This window comes from Conger conger, chromosome 12 (genome assembly GCF_963514075.1).
Source record: "Conger conger chromosome 12, fConCon1.1, whole genome shotgun sequence".
NCBI lineage: Eukaryota > Metazoa > Chordata > Actinopteri > Anguilliformes > Congridae > Conger > Conger conger.
In genome coordinates this window covers 39,215,212-39,231,971 of record NC_083771.1, presented here as the reverse complement: position 1 = coordinate 39,231,971, position 16,760 = coordinate 39,215,212, and the positions used below count along the sequence as shown (strand labels likewise).

Below are 16,760 nucleotides of genomic sequence, written 5' to 3'. Positions count from 1 at the left end.
CTTCATCCTTGTTCATCTGTTGAATGCAGTATTGTTTAGAAGCAATGACTGTAATTTCACGAGGGTTACTCCTGGGTTCCATGAGGAAGTTCTGAGTTTTGTTCTCAGCATTCAGAGAACATGCTACTTTGTCCCAAGGCAAGATCACTTTCCACGGAGGAATGTTGTTCTAGAACAGCCCATGCACTACTTTATTTGAACTGTGATGACTCATAAATGCAACAATAATAATTGTTTGTAAGAAAACAAAAACCTTCTTCCCTCCTGTCAGATTTGTTATTGCATTGGAAAAACAGCAGAGTTTAAGTTTTCTTTTTTTAACCTGTTCTGTCTTAATGAGTTCACTGGATCCATGGGTAAACAAACCGAGCTGAATCACACACTACCTTAATTTCCAGTGATCAGTTTATCATGGTGGTAGATGGCACTACATAAATATACTGTGTATGTCGCATCCCTTAAATTTAAAATAAGATGGATTGCAAATATGGATTGCATCGAGGGCTCATTGAATGTATATTTTGGGTCGTTTGCTGGAAAGGTTATCCCCTTCATGTCCTGATACAGCCTATAAAGGTGTTTATGCTCCCCTAGGTGGATCAAATTTGAAGAGAAGGTGGAGAAGGGCGGAGAGCGCTGGAGTAAACCGCACGTGGCCACGCTGTCCTTGCACAGCCTGTTTGAGCTGAGGACCTGCATTGAGAAGGGCACCATCATACTGGACTTGGAGGCCTCTACCCTTCCGCAGGTGGTCGGTGAGTCCTCCCATCAGGCCTGTTTCTCACGGCTGCTCCTGCCCTGGATGCACAAAGCAGTTGTGCCTGACCGTGATGAGATGGATGAGCGCTCTGTCCGATTCAGTCTGTTCCCCGGCTCTGTTTTACTCACGCGATTGCTGTGTTCCTCAGTAACATGGACTACGTGTGTGCTGTCTATGCACACATTGGTATTCTGCATTTATATACTTATATTCATAGCAGTATGCATGCTGTGTGACAGTAATTGTTTATCTTGCTACATTCTAACTAGTATGGATGTTGGGGTCTACATCAAAGAGATGCATTTGCCTTTATTTGTAAATGTATGGTACAGTCTAAGGCCATAATCAAGAAATTGGCTTAAATTGGGAGTTTGATTACACCACAGTAGTCAATCATTTTCAGAACAATTTTATTCAGTGTTCTTCCCTATGTTGCCTTGTAATACTGGTATTACACGTTTGGGTTAGTTATAGGACTAAACACGGACATACAATACTGTATTCAGGTTTACCATTAGTGAATTTCAGATTTGAGTTTTCTTTGTCCGTGCATGGTATTTCTGGTGTTTTTATTGCTTCATTGGTTTTGTTTGAAACCTTATTTTGGGCTTGTTTTGAATCTCAACTTAAGATATTCGGTGTGATGCACCGCATGGTAAGGTATTCACCCTTCACTGGTCCCATTGCCTGCCGTGACTCTTCATCCCTGGTCTCTCTGCAGAGGTCATCACTGACAGTCAGATTGAAAACGGTCAGTTGAAGGCTGACCTGAAGGACAAGGTGACGTACACCTTGCTCAGGAAACATCGCCACCAGACCAAGAAGTCCAACTTTCGCTCACTGGCAGACATTGGCAAGACGGTCTCCAGTGCAAGTAGGCTGTTTTCCAACCCGGATAATGGTAATGCAGATGCCAGTTTGGTGCAGTCTTCATATTACTCATTCACTTTTTGTTTGTGCCTTTTTCCCCTTTTGCGTCCCTTCAATATTATTTCGTAACATGACCAAATATGCCAATTTTTGGTCCACACACAGATATGACATACAGTATCTTCAACATTGATGACATTCCACTACTTAAATTATTTACCAGTTGGTTTAGTGAGTGCTGTTGACATCGGAAAGGCAGAATCCACTCCACCACAAATCTGGCCATGCTTTTGATTGGCTGCCATATCAACACGGAGTGGTGCTTCTGTATTTGTTTTTCTTTCTCTTTCATGTGACTGCGTCAGGTGTGATTCAAGTTAAAAATAAAGCGGATGTGCTGAATGGTAGCGATTATTCTCGCTGCACGAAAAGTAATTACAGTTGCAGCCCTGATTTGGCCTTGCTTTACGTTCAGGAATTCTCTATTTTAATTATGTCGGGGAGGAATAAAACGAGTACAATTACAGTAAATGTATAAAAGCTCCATTTTGACCTATGCTCTGCCTTGGTTTGAAGCTGGTTATTTCAGCCAATCATTGCAAATCAAGTTTCACTTGTGGTATTCACAGTATAATCTTTCACATTTCTCAAAGCAAGAAGGAAGTTCCTGGAATCTTATCAGGTTTAAGATTCCTGGTTTTCTGAGGCAAACACAATCCAACATAAATGAGTCATGTCAAAGAACTAAATCAACACATCTAATCACGATGCATTATCTCATCTTGTGAGCATTATGGTGAAATGTAGTGGAAGGTCATCCTTGTTCTTTCCCAGTTGCATTGTCTCGGCCATTCAAGTTCAAATTAACTATATTAAATGGACTATATTTCATTTGGATCAATGTGTTCATGCTGGATATCAGAATAATGAAAAATAAAACTTGTAGGCTAATCTTTAGTATGATTTTTAAGTAGAAATACTCTGCACTAAGTTGTTTTGCTTAAATAACTGAGGTGCATAAGATTAAGAAATTCAGTAACTACAGTCAATAATTAGTTAAATTAAAAACATTTTATATTCCACACAGTATATTCCAAATTCCATCTTGTACATTCTTGCATGTGTGTTCACTCATAGGTGATCATATCCTTGATTAGTTGTACATTAACATAGTGTTTATTTTATTTCAATTTGGTGTACAGTATATTTTTTGGTCCTGTGCACGTGTGCGTGCAGAGAAGGACATTTCAGATGAATGTTTCTGATGTTCTGCCTGTTTTACAATTTAACACTATCACTTCAATTCAAATTCATACTTATGTATGGTTGGTAATTACTGTGACACCAACAGATTGTTTATATGTAGGACAGAAAATTCTTGCTTCTCAGTTATTTCATTCTCAAAACCTCATTGATTCATGCACATTCATTCATCATTTTTATGTCTTGTTTCCCTCATCCCCCAAAAAATATACTTGTTTGTATATGCATACTGAAAAGCTTTATGGTGTGCTTAAGGAAATGTGTGTTGATCAATCCTAACCAAACCAATGGCTTTATTTATTATTGGCATAACTGTTTTTATTGAAATTAATGATGCAATATTAGGCTGTAAATTTAACATTTTGTTGGCCCATGTAAAAAAAAAAAAAAAAAAATTAAAAATAAGAAATTAAACCCATTTCCATAGGTACCACAAAGCCAGTGATATTTGTATTTCTAATGCTTTTCTTTAACGGTGTCTGCTGTGTGTCTTAACCTGCACTGCTTGGGTCTTGGGGCTCTATAAACATTCTCTCCTTCATTTTCCTTTCCTTTCCTTTCTCTTCTGCCACTAAAAAGTGCGTAGCCCACTCGAAACCTCTGTGCCTTGCCTAACAATCCACGACTCTGAACTACAGCTGCATATGCAGAGGAGTTCCAGCATGGAATGGCTTAGTAAGTTCAAAGAGACTAAAGACTCCCTCTGTGCCACCTGTAGAATCAATCCCATGAGCTTAGTAACAATCGCTTAAACATAGACTAGTGTGCGCCCGCCTGATTTCTTGTAGCACCTTAACAAATCACCTTTGATTTCATGACAATTTTCAAATGCATACTTCATTCCATTTAAATATAGGATGATGTTGTAAATGACTAGTTGAATGTTATCTTCCAGTACATCTGTTCTTCACAAGCTAACAATGGCTGCCTCAGTGTTGTAGAGTAATGAACAACATGGTGAAATGGCCTGTATGTCATCACCCCAGTCCCAAGAGCACTTGCACATATTTCTCTCTTCAATATTAAGCAACTCCCCCCTCATCCCCCCCCCAGTGAAATACTTCATTCCTGTGCAAGAGTATAATTTTTTTTCTGGTGGCTGCATCAAACTGATATCATACGTATTACTGTGGAATTTCATAGAAACTGAATGACAGAAGAAAGGGTAAAGTGGTTTGTATTCTATGCAGTGGCATTAAGCATGCTTCTATAGCTTTCTTTCTGTACTTTGTTTCAGTTTCCTTTACAGTGTATGTCTTCTTGGTACGGATGCCTCGGTACACCTCGCTCGCCATGTGCTCATTGGTTTTATTATGCAATTTCTAATAGTAATTTACTGTATGCAGATGGTATGTGAGATATTGTATGTTTAATTGTACCCTTAAGCAATGTCAAGCAAGGTGTGTCAAATTTAAAATACTCTATGCTCTGCCTGCTTCTCTCTCCATTTCTGAAGGTAAATTGGGCGCCTGCCATTTCTGGCATTGCTGTTTAACGGGTTATGACTGGTACATAACTAACAGATTTCGGCAATTTTTATAGGCAGCCCAACGTCCACTCGTCGAAATCTGACATCAAACAGCTTGAGTGACTTCTCTGACAAGCCTGAAAAAGATCAGGTAAGTCCGCTTATATTTGGAGTGGAATGTGTTATGTCCACAGCCATTCCAAACGGGGCAACTGGTTTTTATCAACACTGGCTATATGGAATCTGTTTAGTTAGCGTAGAAGCATTACAGGAAGTAGCTGTCCTTCCTCCTTCCCATTGTCTGTGCTGTGGCTTTACTATTGGTCTCTTTGCAGTTTGTGTACAGGCTAACTAGGTGGTGTTAATTTAATTGATGGCATTCTTGTACATTGCTTTGCTAAAGCCATTTTAAGCAAAATGCAGTAGTGCTCATCTGTGAGGGATTTTTTTTGGAAGACCTATGGTGATGATATGATTGCACATAATTGCTGCTTTTGATGAATCATATGAATCCTATTACTTCCTCCATTTGGTATGTTGTGGAATCCCAGCAGAAAGAATTAACTTCTCAGAGTCTTCTGAGAGATGGCTATTTCATTGTCTTGGTCAGTTTATACTCTCATCAGTCCAAAGTATTCAGCAGCACCGAAAGACTGTCTCCCACAGTCACGTCCTCTGGGAAAACGAGCAGGAACCTTTTGGTTAGAAACCAGAACCCTGCGGGTTTCCATTGTAAAGATAAAATGAATTCAGTGCTGCAATACAAACCTCTAATCACTGGCATTATGAGGCTCCTGCATTGTCTAGCTGTGGTTATGTACTGTGTCTGTCCCCACTCGGTCTCACAGAAAGTGTGCTGGTTCACACACTTCCATCTCTGTAACCCTCTCATGGCTATATTTTAAAAATAATTTTAGGCTTCAAACTTTGGTATCAGTACTGCCCATTTAGCTCACTACAGAGTTACATGGGCAGTGGAAGAGACTGTCTTCCCAGTTCTGCTTCATCCTGGTTACCTGTGCCAGAACATTTGTTTTTATTTATTGCAATTGCTAGATTCACACTGTAGCTGTGTGGGTGTGTAGGTGTTCTCAGCCGGTTCACAGCTCATAAAGAACGGTGTAACCAGGGTGTAGAAACATGAGGAAGTAGAAATATGGTGTACTTTAGCATATGGTACTACAGTGGAATTATGGTGTTTTTCCTCACCTCGTGTGTGGGGAAAGGTCTTGTTTTTTTGATCAACGTGTAGCCCAGGCTCAAAATGTAACTGACTACTTTCTGCTCCACTTGAGTGTTCACATTCTTCACTGATGTGCTCAGTGCGCTTTTTTATAGACTACTGCACCTCAGTTTGACCGTTTGAACCCTGGGTTGAATCCCCTCCATTCTTACTGATCTGCCCAAGTGCCAAAATCAGAACTTGCACTGTAGCAAAGTCAAACATTGTTGCATCTTGATTTTCTATGGGCCTTTTCTTTGGAGTGGTGGAGCACAAGAATGTAATTTCTTCCCAATGATATACTCTGTTCATTTTTGGGGACAGTTTGCATTGTCCTTGAACAAAATGGATGTGTTTGTCCCTAAGCCTAGTAATTTTAGTCACTGCAGCCCTTTAGCTACAGATAATAAATGTGAGGGGAAGATTATGTCTAAAACACACTGATTTACTTTGAGGTAATAACATGCCCTCATAATGTGTCATGTGATGAAATTGCAGAGCATTAAAATTCACCTTACCTCACTGGAAGCTAATCACAGGTTAAATGGGATTTCCTTTTCAGACGTAACTTTTCTTAAATAAACACAGTTTTTTCGAGATCCCTGAAGAAATTATGTCTATTCTCCTTTCTCTTTGAATAGTCTTTTAAAGGTACAATGTGTAAGATTTGTGTTAAAACATTGTTACAAGACCATTGTAAATCCATTTCTATCATTGAAAAAGCTTCACTGACATGTTGTCTCGCCCTCTGCCTATGTTTATAGTCCTTAAATTCGGGTTTCAAAATATACAGTTGATGGCCCTACACTCTGTACCAAAACATTGTATAACTATACAATAATTCAAGCTCATTGATTGCCACAACCAATGGCATTTAAACATTGGCGTATTTAAAGAGAAGGTGGAGGGGGATGAGCAGTGTTGTGGTTTGAAGGTCTTTGTTGCTGCTATTCATCTCTTGACCATTAGATGTCTGAAATTACCTATTGTAACTTTTATGCTTTGATTATTTTCTGTGTGAATGCACCATTTTAAATTCAGTCAAAACGAAAGAATTCCACTGTAATCTGTCAATGAAGATCAATGAAGGACTTGGGAAACATTCAGAATAAAGATTCCATGAAGAGATTACCATGGGTTTTAATTTCCAATTGGAGAGACATTCAGTATTAAAGTGTTTTACCAGGAAGAAAGGCCTATGGTTAATGCACCACCAACACGATTCATGTGTTGCAATTCGATTTTTCCTGCCTTTTTAAAAGGACCATTCTAACATTTTGACTGTTTTCATTGTGGTCAGTACATTTTTGTCCTCACTCTGCCTCGAAGTTAACATGTTAGCAATAAATGAATGGCCATTAAGTGTGTAACCTAATGATGCATAGTTGTGTGCAAAATCAGGTTGTTGGCTTTGAAAGTGTGGTTGCTATAGGTTCCTCATCCCTCTCGTGTCTCCAGCTGAAGAATAAGTTCATGAAGAAGCTGCCTCGTGACGCGGAGGCCTCCAATGTCCTGGTGGGTGAAGTGGATTTCCTGGACAGCCCTTTTGTGGCTTTCGTCCGCCTCCAGCAGGCCGTCATGCTGGGGGCCTTGACCGAAGTCCCTGTTCCAACCAGGTAGCGGAGAATCGAGTCATCCAAACCGTACATAAAGACCAGACCGTGCATTAAGACCAGACCGTGCATTAAGACCAGACCGTGCATTAAGACCAGACCGTGCATTAAGACCAGACCGTGCATAAAGACCAGACCGTGCATAAAGACCAGACCGTGCATAAAGACCAGACCGTGCATAAAGACCAGACCGTACATAAAGACCAGACCGTACATAAAGACCAGACCGTACATAAAGACCAGACCGTACATAAAGACCAGACCGTACATTAAGACCAGACCGTACATTAAGACCAGACCGTACACGTTCCACAATTCTGTTCAACAGAGACCTGCCATCTTGTATGAAGATGTGGAATTTCAGTGTCTTGGCACATTTTAATAATTATATGGTTCCGCTGGTTTTTGAGGTTTGTAAATGGTTGTTGGTTTTCAAACTTAAACATTCTGGAGTTGCAAGATTTTTCCATTGTTTTGTGGAAAGTCTGAAACAAAGACGCTCTGCCCTTCTCATTGTCCTTTTCTCCTGGCCCCTATTCTAATTTAAATTCCTGCTTTTATCGTCAGATTCTTGTTTGTGCTGCTCGGACCAAAAGGAAAAGCAAAGTCCTACCATGAGATAGGACGAGCCATCGCCACCCTCATGTCAGATGAAGTAAGGACCCCATACAGCTGTCCCTGTTTCCTTTTAGTTCCTTTTACCTAAATTAGTTAATGTTCTGATGGCTATGAAGCCTATGAGCTAAGATCTTTTGATCCTGTGCTCCTATTGTGCCATTACCCCATCTGGGTTTAGCAAGCTGCTAATCCCCCCCACAGGTAAAGTGACTGCATGCTTTGATTTAGTTCCTTTTGACAAGATTTCCCCTCTGTTGAAATGTAGGATTAAGCGTTGCATCATATTACCCTCTGGTTTTCTTCGACTGCCAATCCATATTAAGAGCCAAGTGTGTAATTAAAGGATATCCAGTGTGTATTGATTACCTGATTTAGAACACAGAATCGATTACCAGCATTCTAATACAGGGTCTTCCAGTATAATCCTATACATCTCTTGCACAGAATTAACAGTCCTACTGTGTACAGTATGAGATGTGTAGACAATTTTTATTAGTAGTGTTTTGAATGTGTTCTGTGTGTAAAGATCCACATGTTAAAACTGTATCCTTACATCTTAACATCCTGTGTAAATATTCACATTATATGTGGTGCAATTTGTTAAGCCTGTATTTGCTGTGCATAGGTTTTCCATGACATTGCATACAAGGCTAAGAATAGGCAGGACCTGCTTGCTGGCATCGAAGAGTTTTTGGATGAGGTCATTGTCCTGCCCCCTGGAGAATGGGACCCAGAGATCCGGATAGAGCCTCCAAAGTCCCTGCCTTCCCCGGACAAAAGGTCAGGAGAACTGTGTCCTTGTGGAATTATTGTAACCGTTAGTGACCTGAAGCACAAGAACTTCTGCTTGCTCTTGGCTAGCTTTTCAGTTCTGTCTTTGGCAGTGTGGTTCTTTTTACTTATACAGTGCTGTAATGACCAGGTGATGTCTTGTCATGTTAGATAATTGCATGTTCTCATTTTAACTCATGAATACCTACCCATGTATATGATGAGCTCTCTAATACATGCCATTCCACTAAATTGTGTTGAACAATAATCCAATAATGATGTCTTCTGCTGGCATAACATAACATAATATGGTTATTTTGACTCAATCAGTCTGAGAATAGCATGACATGGGATTTCGCTGCCTGAGGTCTACTGTTTTGTAGACTCTTTCCCTTGTGCAAAACAATGGGCAGAGGGTCTAATTTAGCATTTTTCTGGTTACTTTGTTGAGTATAAGTGAATTAACAACTTTGGGATTCTGAACTGGTTCCCACAAGTGGAAGCTGCTTAAGTGAGTGACGGCCTGTCTCAACGGGTTGGACTGCAGCCAAAGACAATATGGCTCTTTTAAGCCCTTGAAAATAACTCTGTCTTTATTGGGGGTTTTTTCTTCAATCAATATTCCTTTGAATGAGTCTTGATAGAAGTGGAACCCGCATTGAACATAAACGTATTGCACAGTTCTCATCTATTCAGTTGCATGGTAAATGTGGTCTTTGATAATCTAATGTTTCAGGAAGAACATGTACGCTGGAGGAGAAGGTTTGCAGATGAACGGGGACGCACCTCAAGATGGGGGCCATGGAGGGGGGGGCCATCACGTCAGTCAGGAGCTGCAGAGGACTGGAAGGTGAGGCCTGTTCACTTACACCTGAACAAGGTGATTAAACCTGCACAATCATAGCTCTGTGAGCTGCTGTGTTATTGTCTGCAGTGTTACTGAGGGCCCACAGGCAATGCCGGTGAAAGATTTGTGTGTCAGGACATCTTTCAAAATGTTCTCAACCAAGAATGCTGAGGGTTGAATTGTGTGGATTCACTTGAGTCTAAATTCACTTCCTTCTGCAGGATTGTCTAATTTGCATAGCAGTAGCTTCCCAGTAGTTGTAGGCTAGTATAGCTAAATTGCAATGGAATATGGAGAGGAAAGGGCTTTAATGGTTGCTTGGATACAAGCATTTTCACCAGCCATCTTCAACTTGTACATACTTTATTATTTTCAGTGCTGGAGCTTGTGTGTTTTTATTTGTATTTTTTCTTCAGGTTTTGTGGTGGCCTCATTCTGGACGTCAAGAGAAAGGCCCCTTTTTTCTTCAGTGACTTCTTGGATGCACTACACATTCAGTCCCTGTCGACAATTATGTTCATTTACCTCGGAACGGTCACCAACGCCATCACATTCGGGGGTCTGCTGGGTGACGCAACAGAAAGTATGCAGGTGAGTTTTTTTACAGCTTGACCTTGGCTTGTTTCAGCCTTCAGCTTGTGTAACAGGTTTGTCTGAAGGCATCGCATGTATATTTCGCCATTTGATTTCACTACTTTAATTTTCCAATTTGACAATTGAGGCACTTCACCAGCAATATTTCTTGGATAAGGTCAGATGCGTGTCATGAAAAATAAATGTCCATTATTCACATTCCAGGACTTTAAATCAGCCATGAAAAAAAACACACTATAATTTTCCACAAGTGCATGTTTAGTTTGAGAGATTGGCTGCAACAACCGACAAATACAGGCTATCCTTCAGTACCACGTTTGAGAACCCCTGCCCTAGAATGTCAGTTCTGCTCTTCAAATTTCAAATGCCTTTTTGGCGTGAAGCCAAAATGCAGCCTACGTGTTGCAGCGTACGTGTTGCAGCGTACGTGTTGCAGCGTACGTGTTGCAGCGTACGTGTTGCAGCGTACGTGTTGCAGCGTACGTGTTGCAGCCTACATGTTGCAGCCTACGTGTGTTAACTGCACACATTTAGATTGGCTTTGTGTGGTGGATTGATAGGCTTTCCTTGGGCTGCTGACCTTATTATAAGAGCAGTGCTGTACCTATGAGTAGCAGTTACAGTGGACTTAGGAGTTATAAATATCCACAGATCCTGATTAGACACAAGTCCTTTTCACAGTTTGTTGCCAGGTGGGGCTGCATGCCAGTGGGAGCTGCAGAGAGAATGGGAGGAATCCCTTCTGACATTCATGCAAGGCTTCTGCAGATGGAAATTAGCAGTAATTATGGAGAAATTAATTAACTTTTTAATATGATCAAAATGCATCTTGTCCGGAGATGAAAACCATGTTTTACTGCACAATTCATTAAGACATGCTGGCATTTCTAGTTTCGTATCATGTGTCATTACACTGTAGTGGAGTGTCAGTAATTCAGATTTGCTGTCAGTGTGTTATTTTACATGGTAAAAGCAATACATATAATCTTACTAATATTACTACTTACTGATCATTATAGACGATTTGTTGAAGTATTCGTATTTGTTAAATGATGGGGGGCATGTGGTGTTTTCATATGAATGGAAGCCTTGGCTGGAGAAAAGGTCACAAGGAGAACAGATGCCTTGGCCCCGTTTCCTGTAAGGCAGGAAGCCACAGGAGTGTGGGGGGTCACGGAGGGCTTGCTTGCTCCTCAGAGACGTCCCGCATGCAGATGAGGCCTCTTATGTACTGGTGCCTCTCTTCCAGGGGGTGCTGGAGAGCTTTGTGGGCACTGCGATCGCTGGAGCAGTCTTCTGCCTGCTTTCTGGCCAACCCCTCACCATTCTCAGCAGTACCGGCCCTGTGCTCGTGTTCGAGAGGCTGCTCTTCAACTTCAGCAAGTGGGTTTCTCCTTCCTTCCTTTTTTATGATTTTCTGTTTATTTTCAAATGCAAATAATTTACTAGTTTCCACTTGCTACGTTTTTCAGTATGAAAGACCCAAACCTGCAACCATTTAGTTCTGCATTGGTAATTTCAGAAGTCATTTCAGAATAGCTTTGGTGCTAGATTTTCTTTTTTGTTTTGTTGTTGGTTGTTAAAGGTACATCTCTGAATTCTGCATTTTCATCTGTTTATTACATTTGTTGATGCCATTGAACTTGAATTAAAGAATGTCTTGATTGATTGCTTTTCTCATGTCTAAAGCAAGCATTTGGCCACACACAAGTTCTGAATGATATATTTTATTTAAGATAAAAGTTTATTTTCATCCTAGTGTAGTGACTCATTATGTCAGTATATGTGTAGGTACTTGGTGACATTAAAGGCGATTGTTAATTGTGGTCACAGAGCTACCTTTGCAGTTATCCAAAGACAATGACAAATTAGGCAGTGACATTTTCTGCATCTCGCAAAATGGCCTTGTTGAGAAGCAGTGCAAGTGCAGCTAATGGAAGATGAGCTATTGTAACATTAGCAGCTGAAGTCGAGAGCAAAGCCATATATGAATGACTCGATTCATGATGCATTGTGCTTCCCTTTCTCACTCGATGCTATGGAAGTCTAACATTACCCCGGGCTGAACCGGTCTTGTTCCACTATGAATAATTAACATTTATTTCAAACCTGGAGTATAGCAACTTGTCTATGCTCATACTTGCCTAACAAACTAACTCAATACTTTCTGTACTAGAGTGAAGCACGAAGATCATTAACTAATAAAACATCTGTGTTTTAGGCTGTATGGTTCACTGAACACTTATCTTAAAATGAAATTGGGTCCATGGAGAAGGGAGGGGCAGTATAGCATGCGGTGAGGCTATGATTAAATGAACATTGGAACAAACAATATACTTTTTGTTTCCCACGGCAAATACTTGCGCAGTTCTCTGTATAGAGTTTCCCCTCAGGGTCCGGCAGGTGCTTGTAAAGGTTTGTACCCTTATCGGAGCATGCCGAACCAGTCGGTCGCCTGTGGGAGGCAGAGTTAATCCAAAGTTGTGGAAATGCTCCACTGCTTTGCTGCAGCCAGACCTTGCCGTAATGGAATGCTCAGATGGCCTACATTCCCCCGGAACTGACTCACTTGGCGAGAGAAGGGTCATTGCAAATCATAGTTTCCATTACTTGCTCAATGTTCCTTGGATTAATGATGAGCATAATTCTCGATTCCGCTGGCAGAAGAAAGTACCTTTTGTACAAAAAAAAACGTTGCATTTTTAAAGGGAAATGGATTATTATTTTTTGTCTACGCTTGAATTCTGCTTCAAAATAATATGAACCGAAAGTGAGTGATCTTCAGTGTTGTCACCTACAGTAACTGTAGTTTACATTTGTATTGTAAATGCCTGTAAGTATTTGCAAACCGATGAGTGTGTGCTCAAACTGGTTCAGCAGAATTCTGGTTAATGGATGGCCGGAGGCTTATAAATTAAAGTAAATCATAATTTCACAGCACGGTATTCCTCCAGTTCTGAGCATAATGACTGCATACTGCTCCTAATAACAGAATCTCCATATCCTACCTTCTCAGGGACAACAGCTTTGACTACTTGGAGTTTAGGCTGTGGATCGGCCTCTGGTCAGCATTCTTCTGCCTAATTCTAGTGGCAACGGATGCCAGCTTCCTGGTCCAGTACTTCACCCGTTTCACTGAAGAGGGCTTCTCTGCCCTCATCAGCTTCATCTTTATCTATGATGCCTTCAAGAAAATGATCAAGCTGGCCAGTCATAACCCTATCAACTCTGACTTCCACTTGGACGATGTGACGCAGTACTACTGTCGCTGCATGCCTCCCTCATTCGGTAAGGTTTGATCTGCAAATCTGAGCATACGTGTACAGTAAGCTTACAGCCTCTGTTCACCTTCTGATAAACAAAGTACAGCTAAAGCAAAACCGCTCGCAAGTTGCACTCAAGGGAACTGAGAATGGTATGAGGTCAGGCTTGTGAATTTTAAACAACTTTGAATTTTCTAAGCAAAAATGATCTGTGCAAAAGCTCTGCAATGTTGTGAATTATTTTGTCTCCTCCCATTCCCACAGTGAATTGAGCCAGCAGATGTACTGTAACATTGAGAAATCAAGATAATTTAATGACATCAGCATGTGTGCACTGGAAAATACTACTGTTTGCTTTCGCACAACACATTTGTTTGCACTTAATTGGTAACTTGGCTGGAATGCTATGACAAAGTGGAAAGAGTAATTCGGGCATCCAAATGCAGTGGCTTATCTTTTATACGGGAGAATTAACAAGAGTTAGCAGAAGTTCAACTGCTATCAACCCTTTGCTGCCCTCGTATACTACATGCATAAAATAAGCTTTCTTGTTGTTGATAAGACTAGAGATTCAACTTTTGGCATACTTCATCCTCAGCAAAATAATGTTCTATTCAGAATAGCTGTTGAATCAACATTGAGCTGTGGATCTCTGCTGAAGGGGATTCTGCCGAGACCTTGCAAGCTGAAACTTCAGAGCATGCACCTTGTCAAAACCACAAAACATTCTATGCCTTGTAGACAAAGAGCATGCATCCGCACTTTCCCCCATTACACATTTATGTTTAGGGTGTGTTGAGTACACATTGATCCTATTGCGTTTGTAAATGTATGTCTAGTCATTGCTAAAGTTGGAAATGAAATTGATGTATTTGATTAGATTGTTGTATTTATTCAATTGTTGTTTTATACAGGAAATGATTCGGCACTCGACAGTGGCTTATTAGAGTCCAACTGGACGACAAACTCTACAGATCTGGTAATTTGAGAATTCATTAATTTGTAAATGACCTTCTATTTTATGAATCTCTGTTCATGAACATGGTTGTGTGGCGTCTCTAAAATGCTAGTACACTATTGTGTAACAATGAGATGCTGGAGTTCAGCACTACTCCACTCCATGTCCTGTGGGCCTCCATACGGTCTCTGCAGGTATTTGCTCTGACATTGCGCTACACCACCTGATTTCGCCAATTATTTTACCTGCTTGGTTAAGATAATAAGCTAATTTGTGAAATCAGATGGTATAGCGCCTGGTTGAAGCAAATGCCTGCATTTGGTCCGTTTTTGAAATAAAATGGAGCTTTTCTCTGCCACCATTGTCTGTATCATGGGGAGTGCTCAATACATTTTTTTTGTGACTATTAGGAGAACACCGTATCACTTGCATAAATCCCATACAAATATGATCCCATTTCCTGTCCCCCTCTCCCAATTATGAAAATATCATACTGGGTGGGAGCCCCTGCCGTCACCCCACACCAACAATGGCTGCTCATTCAACTCAAACCTTTTTATGTAGCAGAGCAGTTAATATTACAGTTGTACTGTAGAGCCACTTGAAAGATACTGTTATCCACCGGACCCAGCTTTGTCCATTTTCTTTTCACCCTTTCATAGATTATTAGTTGATGTCCATTGTGCACATATGCGTTTCATGTGTGTCTATGTGACTAATTTTTCTTATTGCTCTTATTATTATTATTATTATTAAGTCAGTTGGTGTATGGACTGACCACATGGATACAGCAAAAATGCACAATTATGAGGGGATTGGGTTTTGGCACAGTGTATTAACGTGTGTCTCTGTGTCCTAGCCCATGAATGCCACCTGGTCGTCACTGACTATGACGCAGTGTACGGAGTATGGAGGACAGCTGGTAGGAGAGGCCTGTGGCTTTGTCCCTGACATTACCCTGACGTCGTTCATCCTGTTCCTGGGCACCTACACCTGCTCCATGTGTCTGAAGAAGTTCAAGACAAGCCGCTTCTTCCCCACCACCGTAAGCCGTCACAGCCCCGCGTCCGTCATCTCGTCTGCTAAAGCCTCGGATAAAAGTTACCGGCGTTAAAGCTTGTACTGTTTATGATGTCCTTTGCTGTATTGTTCTGCAGCTGTCGGTGACGCCTATCCTCATTTATAAAATGTTTGTATGTACAGATTTGGTCCTATATTCAATGGATCTGGTCTTGTGTGAAAAGAAATTGAGTTTTCTTTTCAATTTCAAGCTTTCTTGTGCATACACAACTCCAGAGGATTGTACAAAGTTTTCCTGGTGGCTATGCAGCCATCATTTGGATAAGGAAAAGCCAGCTGTACTGCAGAATCCACCCACTTTTTTCGGAACCTTAAAATCTATTGTAAAACCCTTAACCTATACATATCCATACGTGTAGGTTATTAGACCACAACTTCCTGAATGGATCATGCATAGGAACATTCCTGCTTATGGACATTCTATAAATTGTTCACAGGAACATTTCATATGCTCACATTTAGGATTAATTCTGAAATAATGTAATAAATGAGGCCCCAGATCCTTAAATCATTGCATGTCAATAGTATCATTTTTTCTTTCCTTTTTTCTATGGACATCAGTCTGTCAGGCACTAAGCATATGCACATCTTAATCCTCTTCTTATGAATACTATACACCGTTCTCCCCCACTGTTTGGTCGGGAAGGATAAATCCACCCTAGTCTTCTGATGAAGTGCCAACTCAGTCAGGAAAACACTTCACACTAGATCTTTATTTCTGCAGAAAGAGTTGACCTGCTGACGGTCAACACCGCACTAAGAAAAGCATTATTACAGCCACCCGTTATCCCCTCTGAGGGGGACTGTGCAAACATGTGCAGGCCAGTTTCAAGGCCGACCGCCTCATTCGACAAAGTGAAACTTTCCCATCCTCCCTTTTTGTAGCATTTCTTGCCCAAGGTCTGTAGGAGTCTGCCCTGCCCTGTGAGATATTTGTATCTGGCTCACGCTCACTACTCACTCACTCACTTTCATATAAAAGATGGCAGCAATGCTTATCAGGACAGTACACATAATTATATATGTGTATATATATATAATAATAATAATAATAATAATAATATGGATAACATGTTAACCCTTCACCACTATGTGTGCAATTGGCTACAGGTGGCGGGGGTATTCAACATTCTACACAATGCTTATGTTTTCTGCTTGTAGGTGAGGAAACTGATCAGTGATTTTGCCATCATCTTGGCCATTTTGGTCTTCTGTGGCGTGGATGCACTAGTGGGAGTGGACACACCTAAGCTTCTTGTGCCAAGTGAATTCAAGGTAATGATTACAGTTTTCATGCATTTGTAAGGAATATGCTTTTTTTAAATGCATGGATTTGTTCCTTTTTGTGTGGTAGTTTCTTTGCTGTGGAAGAATATTTTCCTGTGAAAAGTCATTTTTAAATCCTGTAATTTAAACAATTTATAAAAATAAAA

General features: G+C 40.7%; 1 protein-coding gene across 1 annotated transcript in view; it reads left to right on the top strand.

Moving 5' to 3' along the window:
• LOC133142333 (electrogenic sodium bicarbonate cotransporter 1-like) overlaps positions 1-16,760 on the top strand; it is a 44,137-nt gene that overhangs the window by 18,941 nt on the left and 8,436 nt on the right. The window contains exons 5-17 of the mRNA XM_061263496.1: positions 595-755; positions 1,482-1,661; positions 4,436-4,512; positions 7,042-7,199; positions 7,764-7,851; positions 8,440-8,594; positions 9,322-9,435; positions 9,849-10,023; positions 11,276-11,409; positions 13,043-13,314; positions 14,204-14,268; positions 15,107-15,292; positions 16,489-16,602. Of these exons, the coding sequence (XP_061119480.1) occupies positions 595-755; positions 1,482-1,661; positions 4,436-4,512; positions 7,042-7,199; positions 7,764-7,851; positions 8,440-8,594; positions 9,322-9,435; positions 9,849-10,023; positions 11,276-11,409; positions 13,043-13,314; positions 14,204-14,268; positions 15,107-15,292; positions 16,489-16,602 (1,879 nt within the window). The remainder of the gene's footprint in view (positions 1-594; positions 756-1,481; positions 1,662-4,435; positions 4,513-7,041; positions 7,200-7,763; positions 7,852-8,439; positions 8,595-9,321; positions 9,436-9,848; positions 10,024-11,275; positions 11,410-13,042; positions 13,315-14,203; positions 14,269-15,106; positions 15,293-16,488; positions 16,603-16,760) is intronic.